Genomic DNA, 14,902 nt, shown 5'->3' on the forward strand with positions numbered 1-14,902 from the left:
TGTTGTAGACTCTACACGTTGTCATCTTATTGTAGGTAAAGTCCTGAGCAGCATCTAACATTGATCTTCATCCTCAGAAATTTAAAACTAAATTGACAAACAAACAAGTCTGATAAAGATAATTAACATGGAAAACGTTTTCCTCAAAATGTTGTACTTAAAAAAAAATACATATAAAATTAGAGCAAGCACAGTTTTGTGTAGAGACTGTTTTCTATTCACAACTTCTATCTGCTGATTGTTTCTCTCATTTCTTCCCTTTTCTGCCAAAGTTCAGTGTCCTTGGTGCTTAAAGACCTATGAATATCAGTAAGAGTTATTTAAAAGCTTAAAGTAAATTATAGGGAACTGCAATGTGATAATTGTCTTTCATGGGAACATGAAAGTCCCAGTGAGATTTACTCAGCCTTTAAAATGTTTTCCTCTGTGCTGTTTGTCTTGTAAGAAAGACAGAATAACAAACTGGACTTTAGGGAGAGATACGGCCATTTCATCATTCACTCTTATAGCTCTGAAAACATCTACTTTGTGTCTGATTCTCTTGTACAGAGAAAATTAATTTATGCATAACAGTTCTGGTGTTAACAGAAATTAATTGAGGAGCGTATGTGTGGCCTTTGCTAAATATATTTTTCTGTATGTGAATTTGCTGTGATGGCTTAAATCAGTTTTACATAAGAAATATTACTTTTTCTTAAGCTTATATGGTGTTACTTTAAGCTTCTATGCAACATTATTATTTTTATTTTAAGGTATTTTCTTTCTCTTGGCGTTATTTTAAAAAACAATTAGCTGATGTAATTTAAATTAGCAATTAAATGAGAAGTAGCACACAGGCACTTCTGCTTTTGTCTCAAATCGAGGCCAGTTTGACCTTAATTTTAGCTTTGGATGGCTGATGTTATTTACAAACATAGAGATTTTTTCAGCTGTTAGTATTCTTCCATCACTAGAACTTCAAAAAAGTCAGATTTTGTAGTTATGGTATTGTAACCATGGAAGAAAGCGTGCTGATAATTCATCTCTTATTATAGTCTACAAATAAATGTATTAATTCCTAATTTCAGCAAAGCTCTAAAGCATATACTTAAACCCTGTAGAGATGCAGTTTTCATCAAATTTTATTTAATGCTTCAGCGATCTCATATATCAGAGTCAAAATAACATTAATTTCCTGAAAGAAAAGGGTGAAAATAGAGAATACATTCCTTTCACTGCCTTAGTCTCATCTAAATAAACTTGCATGCAGAAAAAAAAACCCCAATATGTAAGCATTAATTGAAAATACTGAGAAAAGGAGAGTTGCTTAATTATTCAAAAGGTACACTGAAAGAACTATTTGATAATACATAAAGATTTCTACGCATCAAAAACATGTTAATTCATGTCTGTAGTTAACAAACTTTCAAAGGCACAGGTTTTCAGGTACTATTCTTCTGTAAGAATTGTTTGCCCACCTGTTTATTCTCATTTTCTGTATTCCTGTTGTTGTATTCCCACTGATATTCAAGTGACGCAGGTGAAATCAAGCCCCTAAACCAAGTGTTATCTGGAAAATCAGTTTTAAAGGCATTTACTTTTTCTAAACTCCAATTTCAAGCACCTGACTTCACAGGCAGGCAAAACTTTAGCTGGCACCTGCAAAAGGCAGTCTGCTTTAAGTAACATCAGATAGCTCCCTTTACCTCAGTCAGGTGCCTTTTTGTTTTTTTAACAAGAGCATAGCTTGTAAAGGTGGCTTGTAATGAAGATCTGTATGGTAAAATGGCGAAGTGCTTTTGTTAACAAGAAGCGTGTAGGTATATAGAGTTGAGTGTTTTTCTCTACAGCAGCACTTGTAATTTCTGGTTTTTTCCTTAGTCTCTTTGTAAAGGAACATAAGATACATGAGGCCTACTAAGGGTTGTGGAAAAAAGGTAGAGTCTGACTGCTGGATACTTGTATTGTTGCAGCTCCGATAGATGGGAATGGGAATCCACATCATTTATTGGTTAGAGATTGTCAGTGGAAAGTGAACATCCTGGGAAAAACCTTTGTGCTTTCCCTTACTGGTGTCTTACTGTTCCCTCAGATCTAGCACCAAACAGGAATTAACTTGTTAAACCAAGGGCTGGGATTTGTGTCTGCTGGATACAAGTATCCTCTACTAAGAAAGAGAAATGAATGAAGACTAATTCTCTTTTCATGCAACACAGAGATTAGCTCAAGGTGATTCAAGGGTTCATTTCTTAAAGAACCACATGGTTGTAAATGACATCACAGAAAAAGGAAGCTAAATCTCTTGGGTACTTCTGTCACTGAAAGCCTGATACTTCAACCAGCAAATGAAGTGTGAATATCACTCCCACATCAAAGAAGATCCACATAACGTTCATACCATAAGGAAACATGTCCTTTAGAAACACATATATATTGGTACTGTATTTATTCATTTTCCTGGCATGTGTCCCACTTAGCCTCTCTAACCCCTTTACTGCTCACCACGCATGCAAACATCAACCTATGCAATACTGCTATGCAGGATGCTGGTTATTTAACATCTGAGGATTCTGCATTTTGCTAAGACCTGAAGACCTTGCAATGCGTAAGCACAGGTATGACACAAGTAGGTGACAATGCCCTTACAGAGAGCATCTAGATATACCAAGGCATCTTCTCGAAACAAAGATCCATTGATGCACAGCTGGGTGTTCTGGGTGTGAGGGCTCTGAGCAGTGCTTGCGCTGTGTGTGTAGGCCTGCATGCTGGGCTGCCTGCAGAAAAACCCTATGGATATACATGGCAGCACACAGGTGTCCCTAGGAGTGAAGCCCTCAATGTGGTGCCATGATGCATCAGTGGAGAGAGATCTGGCTGCCAACTCTGGAGCTACCTTCAAACAGAAACCTACACTGTTGTTTCAGGTACATGGATGTCTGTGGGGATCTGGAGGGTTATACCACAGGCTACACTTCTATGCTTTGTGTCTGGAGAAAAGATGATTGGGTTCAGAATGCAGCACTGGGTGCCCCTACTGATGGAGGGCTGTGGCAGGACACCTGGAGAATGGACCTTGTCAGGACAAAGATCTAACTGCAGCTTACATAGACATGTTTAAAGGTGAGACATAGTTAGACCAAATAACCCATCCCTTTCAACAGTTACGTGATTGCCTGAAAGTGAGCATGAACTGGTCACAGTCCATTTTGTGATTTTTGAGGGGCTGAGCTGCAGTCACCTCCCATTAATGGGTGTTCAAAGCAAAGGACCAAGACCGTGTCACAGGTAGCCTAAGAAACTGTTATGTCTTACTGATGGGAAACTGGAGGTCTTGGCTCTCAGGGCAAGCGTGCAGATCTTAAAGCAGTTTTGGAATATTTCTGGAGACTCACCTGCCCTCAGAGCTCAGCTGCAGGACAGAGCTGAAAGAAGCTACTGCTGGGTCACAGTGACCTCCTCTGCTCTGCTTTGTGTTGACTTGCTTTGGCTTGCTGTGCAGGGTCAGGTGCAGGTGAGCCCACTTGGTTTTGGTTGTTTCACTTATAGAGAAAGCAGGGCAGAACACCCACCAGCTTGTCTGGTTGGTACAAGGGTAATCTGACCATCTACGCTTCTTGGAGACAGCAGAGATGTGCTCAGCAGAAGGATTTTGTCTCAGGGCATTTTTGCTCCAGTTTGAAAAGAAATCACTTTGTGAGGGGTCAGGTGAGAACTGAATAAGTTTGAGCAAGATGTCAGCAAACACGTGTTGCTTAGGAGAGAAATGTCAGGGCACAAGGTTGCTAGGTGAGGCAGGGAGAGAAAGGGCAGCAAGTGCTGTAGCTGGTAGAAAAGCAGAGGCGGGGAAATAATGACCTCCAGAAAGGACTCGGCCGGCTCATCTGTGTGGCCTCCGGCTGGAGGCAGCTTTTAGCCAGGCAACAGCTTGAAGGCACAAGTGATTATCGGAGCGGCGTATCTGGTGTATCATTAAATCGACTGGCTTATTAGATGCATTTAAAAATGATCCTCCATCTTTATTTGCTAAAACCCATACGTGGTAAATGATGGAAAAAGTGGACCTTCAAAAACCAGCTGCAAATGATTAGACAAAACAATAAAGCCGGTTCCTTACATGCTGTCCCTTCTGTTTGCGTGGCCATGAGAAATGCCTGACTTATTGTTAATATGCAGACTTTATTTTCATAACAGTCCCTCTGTAAATTATCTAACAGCAAAGCTGAGCTTTGCCCTGCTTAATGTACATCAAGTGAACTAATACAGGAAGCATGCACTGTGTGGTCTGCCTGGCGTCCTGATAAGAGTGGAGGAAATTAAGGGTGTGAGTGGATTGTTTGCCAGGACATCAGAAGGTCGCACAAGGAACACAAAATGCAAGTACAGCAAATAGGATCCTACAGGGGTCTCCCCATTTGTGATGATGCTCCTCAGGGACATACTGTGCTCTGGGGATGACTTAAAAAACCCAGATGTTGCTTCTGTATAGAGCATCATGTTATGTTGTATTGCTAGCCCAGGAGAGCTTAGAGAGCGGCCTGTTGTATAATGGCAGTGTGATGGGTTGGAATGAGTGAGTGGATGTGCTAATGCTTTTATTTTAGCCCTTTGGTAGAAGGCTACTGGCAAAGTACCTCCAGCTTTGCTTCTTGCAGTCTTCACTGTCAGCACAGGCTTTCACAGCCTCCGGAGCTGATCACCAGGCTCCCCAGCATGCAGGCTTTGTGCTGCTCTCTGCCTGCCAAGCCTCTCTCCTCTGGCTGCTGGTCAAGGTGCTGCAGCCTCCCCATTCTGCTGCTTTCATGAAGAGCTGTTTGCTTGCACTTGTGCGTGATTAGAAAGCTCATAGTTGGAAATGGCAGGCTGAGGCCGCAGCAGAGACTGGGAACTAAATGTGCTTATCAGGCAGCTCAGGAGTTGAGGATGCTTCAGCTTCTCTGCCTTAGGCTGTGACTCACTGTGCAAATTGAAAATAGAAGGGTCAAGAAAGCCTGGAGGGAGGAGGAGCAAACAGATGAGAAGCTTTACCTGCACAGTATGATAGAGAATACAGACCTAACCAGCAGGAGAGCATGCATTAATCAAAATTAACTCACTGATTACCAGTCAAACTGAAAAGTGCTATTTCTTTTGCTACAATTGCAGAGAAAACGCTGGGAGAAATGGGGATTCACTGAAATTTAAAGATATGTAAGGCTAAAAGTGGGAGAAATAGGGTGAATGTGAATAAACCAATCAGGCTGTTGAGCAGGGAGGTCAACAAGAGAGAAATAAAGTCCCTGATGTTCAAGCTGTATTTTATTTGCACTAATACATTAATGTATCCTTTGGAAAGGTGATGGCAACCACTGTCTGTACATAAAGTCCCAGACAGCCCTAGTGTACATGCTCTGTGATTTTGGGGGGGATGGGAAAAGATAAATGGTAGGGAAAAGATAAATGGTAGGGAAAAGATAAATGAAGGACAGGGTGTCCTCAGCCTCACTGGCATTTTCCAGGGAGCTGGGCCGTCCCTCACTGCTCCCAGCTGGAGGCTGCATCACTGGCATTTTCCATGGGAGCAGCAAAAAGCACATCTCCTCTGATGCTTCAGTTCCTGTGCCAAAGGCTGAGGGTGTTACAGTATTACAGGGAATCAAAGCCCAAAAAATGTTTCTAATGAGTCCTACACTTTCTGGTCTGTGATAATTAAACTGTGATTGTTAATAATAACAGAATAACCTGCTGCTCAGTATTTCCAGAAAAGCCCTTTGTGGCACAGAGCCTCTGTTGCAGAACGACTCAGCCTTCCAAATTCTCAAGGCTGGAAAATCTCTAAATAACTGAAACAAGGGTTTAACAAGATGAAATACATGTGGCAATGTTCTCCGTGACAGTGTTACCAGCTTTGCTACAGCTGCTAAATCTCCAGTGCCTTTTCCTATCCCAACAAGCATTAGTACAATCCTTGAGGGTTTTTCTTTCTCCCAGGGCTGGGTAATGCCATGCATGACTCATCCTTTCTCGTACTGTCAAAGCACGTTCAGTTCTGCAGGAATGATGCACAGTGTAACCAAATGCTCGTTGCAGCTCTGTTTGCTGTCAGGTCACTTGTCCTCTGGATAAAATTTTGCATACATGCACCTACGTGTGGGGTGCATATGGAGAGCTGTACTCCTATACTCGGGGTAAATAAGCCAAACCTGTCATGTTTGGTTTTTTTCCAGACGGATTTTCAGTCAGACTTTCACTATTGCATTAACAAAATGCGGGTGCAGAGATAGGACCCACTAACATCTGCAGGAGGTGTCATTCTCAGCTCCCTTCAGCGAACCTCACTGTGAAAGTTAAAATGTCACATCTCCTCCATGAACGAATCTTAAACTAAAAATTGCACTGAAAAGGTCAGGACAGCTTGACTCTGCTGCCCACACACTGATAACCTGGCAGCAATGAAAGCAAGTAGTAGTAAACAAAATTCCTCTCAGCTGGGAAAGAAAGTGCTAAGCACTCTACCTGGAAGAACTAATGAGCAGCAGCGACTTCCAATCCTGACCTTGTGAGCCAATCCAATCCACATCCCTGACCTTGTGAGCAATCCACACCCCTCCTCATCCCTCTCCATCAAGTTCTTGCTGGCTTTCTTATTTAAACAATACACAGCTCCTCTTCTTATTGCTCTCTTCACCTTTTCCCCTTCCACGCTATTCTTAATCTGCTCCTCCCCTGAGATTACAACCTTATTTTTTAACCATTAGGTGCAACGTGCTTTTGCACATCTCATATATAGCTGCCACCGAATTATAGAAGCATCCCAAAACATGCTCCATTGTGTTCTATGTACTTAAGTGCTTTCTACAAGCTCTTAACTGGCCATTTCAGTGCTACCATTTGGATGCTGCACCTGCATTGCTTAGATAGGCAGTTCTCATTTCTTTCAGAAGAAAACTTGACTCCTGATGCTGCTGTCAGCCACAGCAATAGTTGCAAACTCAGCTGAAACTTCCAAATACATTCCCATTTATTTATATCTTGGAAGTCTGAACTGAGGCACAAACCACAAAGTGTTTTATCAAGGAAAGGAGCAAAGCTATTACAACATACTTGTTACTGTGCAGGAGCTTTTTGATTCCTCATGCCCTCCTACCTCTGAAAACATAGACTGTATTATCAGACCGATGAGCTGCAAATACCAGCTTCTCCTTTCTAACTGAACCAGAGCAACTTGTTGGACCAGAAAGAGACTCTTCACAAGATCTGTGATTGGCTCAGGCCTAGAGTTTTATTCAATCCATTCAAAAAAATAGACAGAACTATAAGGTGGCACATATCGTCAGAGAGTACAAAGGTCACATCTTTCTTTATACAGTTGAATTGAAATCCATAGATTAAGACAGTGACATAATTGCCCTGGGTGAGAAAATAATGAAGGGACTCTGGGGAAAGAACAAAGTCTTCAGATAAGCAGTTACACAAACGTATCTGATAAGCATAACTTCTTCTATAATCTATAAAAATATAAACAGCATTTTAAAACGTCTTTAGGTATGTTAAGGTCATCTGACCTGGCATTAATGTCCTGACAGAAAACGGGGCCTGGACACGTCAAACCACACCTAGGAATCCATGCCTGGCCACAACTGAAAAGCTGTAGGAGCTTCAAACAATACAATGTAATGAAACAAACAATATCAATCCAAAGGAACACAAGTACGACGCTCCTCCTCCCATACAAACTCCTCATCTTTATTCTGTATTTTTCTTAACAGGGCGATGACTAAGAGAAAAGTGGCAGCGCTCCCACACTAGTTGTAACTCTGGATCAAATATCATTTGCCTTTCCCAGAAAGTAACATTACTGGGAAGTGTGCCAGTATCCAACTAAGGGCACTCCGATGCCATGTATGTTTTACCTGTGCATTATTACTTCAATACAGACAGTAGCATGTGACAGGATGACAAGTGCAAATTACAAGGGCAGAGTCTTGGCTTCCTGGATAGCAGAACTAGGCAGTAAAAGTACTTCATAGACAAAGAGAAAACAAAATAGAACACCAACTCATCCCAGTGTTAAGAAGCGGGATGGAGGGTATTCCTGGCATAGCTGTCATAAATGCACCTTCTATTTTTTAAGGGATGCAATCTGGTAAGCAAAATACCCAATCTCTGTTGCAAGGTCTTACTGTTTCAACATGGATTAAAATGTTTGGACACACTGAATACATTGGTTACGGGTCTAATAACATAATTTCGCTTTTTCCAATCCTAAATTTATACTGGAACAGCTTCCCGATCAGCTGTGCATTTGTATAGCAGAGCATTTGATATTGTAATTGACTAGCACATATGCCAACAACAGCTGATATTTTCCAGTGAAGTGATCTGCAAGTGAGAAACAAAACCAAAGGGTCAGGTTTGAGATAAAGGTTGGACGTTTTGGACTTTGGACAAAGTGACAGGTATCTTTGATTCTCCTGGTGCTGGCGCTTTTGTGACTGGGTTTGCATGGGCTTTTATATCTGCTATCCTCTCCTTAAATCTTTGCTGGAGGTACTTTTCTTCTTTGGAGTAACTTTTAGCAAAAGCAGCCATCAGCAGACACGCTGCCATGGCGGTTCCTCCAATGCAAAACAAGATTGCTCCTGACAGCTTGCATATATCAAGGGACCCATTAAACTGAATGGCACGGGTATCCACTACAACAAAATCATCTTTGCCGAGAGCTTCGATTTTCGGTGGCACAAGAAAACCCACTACAAGAACCATTAAACCAATCAGCATGAAAGCCGTCCCAGAGACGAGTCCGACCTGGAAAACAGAAAATGTAACAGTGAATACGATCTTTTAGGGTTTAATTTATTAAGTGGTTCTAGAGAGCCTTTAGATTCTAAGTGTCTTGCAGTTACAGTTCCATGTTCTTAAGCCAACATAACTTGTCAGCTATGGCTTTATAATTTTTCCAGCACAATTCAACAGTAAGTACAAAACCTGATTCATATAGGATAGCCCTACCATCAGAGCAGAAAGGCTGCATTAGGTAATCCCCACAGATCCCTTCCACACCTGAATCTGGCACTCTCAGATTCTCTCACCTGATCTTCATGGAGGGCTTATAGTTGCTTGGGTTTCTGTTGTCTTTCTTTTTCATTTTGATGCTTGGTCACACAGAGGCTGGGTTATTCCGTTAACCTACCATGACCATCTGTAATGACTTGATGGGAGTATTACACTTGGAATTTGGGAAACCTGCCCATAATAAGACTTGTATGTTTCAGTGACAGAGCTCCTCGTGACAGAGAAACCAGAGGATCCAAGAACTCCAGAAGTCCCTTGGAAGCTCGTGTATTTTGGTACAGACAAACAAGCCCTGTGCTAAGAAAGACTGTTATTCAGTCATCACAATGAAAACTGAGCAATTAGGGTTTTCTGGATGAATATCTAAAATCATTAGTTACATGCAGACATCAAACCATCAGGGTTTCTCTCCCCAATAACCAGCAATGGGCAGTACCTTCCAGAATGCAGAGCTCCACCTGCTCGGCGATCTCTGGATCTGAAAATCATCCTCGTACTCCCAAATTGAAGCTGTGCAGTCCTCATAAAACTGATGCAGGTAGGACCGAACTCCATAGCGTTGGTAACCTCCCTCGCTGCTGCCCTGCACATGCTTGGACCCGCAGATGTCAGCATAGGAGCTCATCCTTCCTGCCTGCAATGAGAGATTTCATGCAAAGTGGATCTAATAATTGACATGGTAAGGAGAGGAAAGTTGGCTACGTATGTTCCAGGTGACATGAAGAAAAGCAGCCTTGGTAACGAGCAGTGACTCAGCTCAAGCAAACCTGGGCAAATTGGAGCCTGAAGGTTTCTGCAGAAGCATCCCTCCAATACACAGAATGCCTGGTCCCAATCCTTCACACTTAGTGATGGTTTCTCTGGAGACTGAACAAACAGAAACTTCTAGGCAGACAGCATCTTTCAAGGGCTCATACTGCCTTTCAGGCAGACTCCAGCTCTATCAGTTAAATGGAGTTTGCAACCTCACAGATTTTCTAGCTGCTGAGTGAGCTCTTTAATGTCTTTGCCCGAGCTGAAATGTAGGACTAAGCACTGAGATAACATTCACAACCATGAGAAACACTGGCAAAAATAAGTCCTAGCTAGATTCAAACTGCATTTCAATATAAATAGTTAAAAATAAGATGGAATGCCACGATACCACTGATCTGCTCACCAAAGGGTGAAATGCAAATACTCTATTTGCGGCAAATTGATGCTCCCTTAGAGAATTCAGTGCCCAAGCTCATGCTGACTTTTAATAAAAAACTGAATGTTATTAGCTGTTTTCATAGCAGACAATGTTCCCTACTCTTTCCACTTCACTGAAGTTATCATAACACAGAAAATTTGTGTTTACTTATGCAAGTCCCAGATCTGAACTTGCACAAGTGTGACGCTACTGAATTCATTACAGTAATACCAGCAGGTATAAAAAAAAAACTCAAGCAGCAGGTCAGTGTTATTTAAGTTGACTTGATTCTCTTTGAAGAGTTCAAAAAATCCTAACCCAAAGGGAACTGTTAATGAATACCTGAATCTGAGAGTCACAGCTCAATTTACAACCTTCGCACCGTTGCAACTGGTCCATCCAAATGCCACTGCAATTTTACTTGGAAGGAAGGATTCATGTGGTCACTGCAACCAGGACCTTCCAATTTTGCAGGTTCAGGTCCCTTTGCCTTTCAGGAATGGTTGACCTTGAAGAGTATGAGATGCTTGACTATGTGAGAAAAAAATATATATATATACTTTTGCATTCAATTTAAGCAGGAGCCACCATGTACCAATGAGGAATGGCAGTCACCTAAAGCCCTTGGTTCTGAAACCAGTGCTGGTATGACCATAATCTCCTAGACTTATGGAATTTGGCTGCATTCTTGGTCAAGCGACAGAGGGCTTTGCTGTTTTCTCTTCATTGCAAGCAGTAACCTCAGCTATTATTTACTTTGTACGTTTAATATGAATTTAGCTTGAGATTTCATGATCTCAAAGGCAAGCTTCTCCTTTATGATTCATGGTGAGGTTTCAAAGCTCTCTCAGAAGCAAGACCTCAGAAACAGAAGGCCCCATGCCTTTGAGCCTGAGGGCTTGATTGCTCCCTGCTAACAATGCAGTGCTACTGCCCTCCGGAGCACACACAGGGCACTGTTCTTGCCAGGCAAGGTACATGGAAACCTTGGGACTGCAGGAAGGTCTTACGCCTGCATGGCAGCAGCTGTCAGCTTTGCATCCAGGCTACCACATGCGCAAAGCTGCCCAGACAGCTGGCAGACAGGCTGCCCAACCACTGCTGAGGGCATGACACCGCAAGAACATACCCTGAAACCTTACAGGGAAACTCTGGCAATTATTCTGTTTTTCAAGGCTGCTTGTTCTTTTGCCAAAGAGGCCTTTCAATGTCCCTTGGGAGTCTCTCCTGCTGTTTGTTTCCTGACTAAAAAGAAAGGGAAGAAGAAAGTCCTCTATTTTTTTACTGCTACTAAGTCTTCAATACCAAGCTAGCTGCCATCTTCTACAGAATAAGAACTGAGAGAGCTCTGCCTATCCAGTACAGAAATATGTTTCTCAAAGAAGCAAATGTGAACCAAAAACAGAACAACATCATCTTAAAGGAGAACTGAGGCAAGATCATCTATACATACAGTACTCCAGTATAGCAGGAGACATCACACAATAACAGGAGAGAAGGCACTGTTCCTAGGTCCGGCTGATTTGGTAACATCAGGGCATGGAAGGACCAAACCCAGTATGGCCAGATAAGGCATAAATCAAAGCTCTCCTGTTTTGCTCCAGCTGCCATCAGGAGACAACTGGAGAGCTTTTTCCCCCCTCTCAAAGTCTGGAAGGAACCAGCAACCACAGTTTGTTACTATTAATTCAAGAAAATACAGTGTAATGTGACAGAAATCTGGGCAAATATATTTCTCCTGGACTCACAGCACTGTCTGTATGTTTATTTGTCAAGAGACATACAGGATGGTTTGGTGTTTCTAATGGCTTGATAAAGAATTACCTGCAGGAAACACATAGCACATAATCACTTATGTGGGTTCTTCTTCTTTATCAATCTGAAATGCTAATTGGTGGTTTTGGTGAGAGGTATAATGTGCAAAATGATAAATAAGAGCTTGGAAGACTGAATACAAAGCAAAACAAAAGGATGATCTTTTGGTTGAAAGACCTGCGATAGCATCAAGTAGTATGACCTTTTATATTGAAAAGAAACAATATTAAAAAGGACTAGATCAAGCCACATCATCAATTCTTCCTAAGCAATGCAGAATTGTAGTTTTACTTCATGTTTTCTTTATGCTCAGACTCTTCCACTTACAATAAGAGATCTCATACCTTTTGGAAAACCTAATCCCTTAGAGAGATGGGAAGAAGGCTTCCCAGCCCTACATGACTCACTGTAACAGTGAGATGGTCTCTCCTCTCAGCTGCAGTGCAAACATCATGTTGTGGTTCTTGCTATGTACTGACAAGGCAGAGGAACTGGAACAGAGCATGGTGAGAAAAATCACTTTTACTTAAATATGGAGGAAACGCGTCTGCAGCTATTTACATTGGATGAATAAATACTGCAGTAGCCACATCCTTGTGAGCGTCGGTGTCTATTTGCATGTCTCACCTCTGTGGCTGAGAAACTAAATGCTGAGATGTTGGGAAACTTGCTAGGCAGACCTACATCAAGCATAGGCTTAGAGGACACATCCAGGCCACAGGAAGCCATTTATCTTCACACCTTTTTTCTGCATCTAAGCCCGAAACGTCTGGGAACACGTGGGGCAGATGGTGGCAGCTCCAAGCCCGCCACTGCGTAGTAGCAATTCATCCCCTAGCAACTTTTGTTTCCATGGCAAACGCTGTCCTGTTTACTTTGTGCTTTACTATTCTCCACTGATCCTGAGAGATGAGACCGGATCGGTGAGCAGGCAGATAAAGAGATGAGCACCCTCCTTGATAAACTACCCCATAACTTCTCCAATTACTTTGCAATACTTCTTACTGAAAACGCTTCAAAAACCCCACAAAAACAAACAAACAGGAAGAAAACCAATATCAACAACAGAAAAACTAAAGAGAAAAGCAGGAGGGATTTCAGATGAGCCACCGCTATTTGACATCACACAGCCGCACCGCTGTGAACAGCAAACGTAATTCGCAATGACTCCAGCGGGTTCCCAGACACGCAGCCTCTGCCTTGTCCAGACGTACACGCACATCGCGACCCTCGATCCCCCAATTTAACGACAGGATGAGACCGATATGAAGGTCGCACACCAGCACCCACCGCAGCCCCGGGCCATCCATCGGACCGGGCCTGGATCAGCCGCACGGTCCGTCCCCACAGCCCCGCCCGCCCTGCCCTGCCCCAGCATCAGCCGGGCCCGCTCTCGGGCTGCTGCTCGGAGCGGGGCTCTCTCGCTGGAGAGCGGTGGATTAAACTAACGGTGTTTCCTTTCTACTTTCAGTCTGCGAGACGAAAAAACTCGGCAGCGCGCAGAGCCCGGCGGAGGACCGACCGCCCGCTCGCCCACCGACATCCCCGCACCCCCCTCACCCGGCAGGACCCGACCGGCGGCAGCGCCCAGCGGGCCCCGCTCTACAAGAGCCGCCCCTCCGGAGCGGTCCCGGCCGGGAGACGAAGAGCGGACCCCGCTTAGACGGCGGGCTCCGCAGAGAGAAGCTCCGAGCCCAAGTTGTCCGCGGGGCCGTGCGGGTTACCTGTCCCTCTCGCCGCTCCCCCTCAGCCGGCTGAGCAACCGCAGCGGCGCTAGCTGCGGCTCTCTCGGCCCGGTCCCATCTCCGCTCTGCGCCGCGCCGGCCTCAAACACCACGTATTAAGCACGGCCCGGAGCGCCGCTCGCACCGTGCCTGCGCAATGAGAGACGCCGCCGCCGCCGCCGCCGGGCCGGCCGGCCCCGCCGCCTCCGCCCCTGAGGGGATCGGCGCGGCGAGGCGGGGTAGGGAGGGAGGTGGGAGCCGAGAGCCCGGCTCCGCGGTGAGGGGGATCTTGGGGCCTGCCAGCCGTCTGGGGGGGTCAGCGAGGAGTCCCGCCGTGCCGGTGGGCGGGGGAGCGTGGCTATAAGACTCGCACAGCCCGGGACAGGCACTGAAGGAAGGTCAGCCCTGCTGCTGCTTGTGCTCCCGGGGCAGAGGGTAAAACCCACCATCTCCCTGAGCAGCCGGTTCCAATACCTCACCCCTTTTCTGAGAAGAAATTTTTCATAACATCCAACCTGAACCTCTTCTGGCATAGCTTGAGGCCATTACCTCTCACAGAATCACAGAATTGTAGGGGTTGGAAGGGACCTCTAGAGATCATCAAGTCCAACCCCCCTGCCAAAGCAGGCTCCTTACACCACATCACACAGGTAGGCGTCCAGGCGGGTCTTGAATATCTCCAGAGAAGGAGACTCCACCACCTCCCTGGGCAGCCTGTTCCAGTGCTCTGCCACCCTCACTGTAAAGAAGTTCTTCTGCACATTATCACTAGTGACACAGGAGAAGAGGTCGACCCCTATCTTGTTACAAACTCCTTTGAGTCAGTCATTGAAACTGATAAGGCCTTTCCTGAGCCTCCTCTTCTCTAAAATAAACAATCCCAGTTCCCTCAGCTGCCCCTCATAGGAGCCCTCACCTGCGTTGTTGCCCTTCTCTGGACACAGTCCAGGTCCTCAATGTCTTTCTTGTATTGAGGGGCCAAAACTGAACACTGTGCTTGAGATGCAGCCTCACCAGGTATTAGTACAGGGGAGTAACCACCTCCCTAGTCCAGCTGGCCACACTGTTTCCAATACAAGCCAGGATGCCATTGGTCTTCTCAGCACTCATTTACACTTTTTGAGCTGTCTGTCAGCTAAAATCCATGGATCCTCTGTGC

The 14,902-nt window shown here is 44.4% G+C and overlaps 1 protein-coding gene across 1 annotated transcript; it reads right to left on the reverse strand.

Annotated features, from left to right (window-relative positions):
- Nucleotides 1-7,213: 7,213 nt before the first annotated feature.
- NRSN1 (neurensin 1) lies at nt 7,214-13,833 on the reverse strand. Its single transcript, XM_015854779.3, has 3 exons — nt 13,744-13,833; nt 9,467-9,664; nt 7,214-8,763 (listed from the first exon to the last, which is right to left on the reverse strand). The coding sequence occupies exons 2-3, from the start codon at nt 9,653-9,655 to the stop codon at nt 8,365-8,367; spliced, it is 588 nt and encodes a 195-aa protein (XP_015710265.1). The 5' UTR covers nt 9,656-9,664; nt 13,744-13,833; the 3' UTR covers nt 7,214-8,364.
- Nucleotides 13,834-14,902: the final 1,069 nt, after the last annotated feature.

This window comes from Coturnix japonica, chromosome 2, assembly GCF_054131305.1.
Source record: "Coturnix japonica strain WE chromosome 2, WE-NBRP24, whole genome shotgun sequence".
NCBI lineage: Eukaryota > Metazoa > Chordata > Aves > Galliformes > Phasianidae > Coturnix > Coturnix japonica.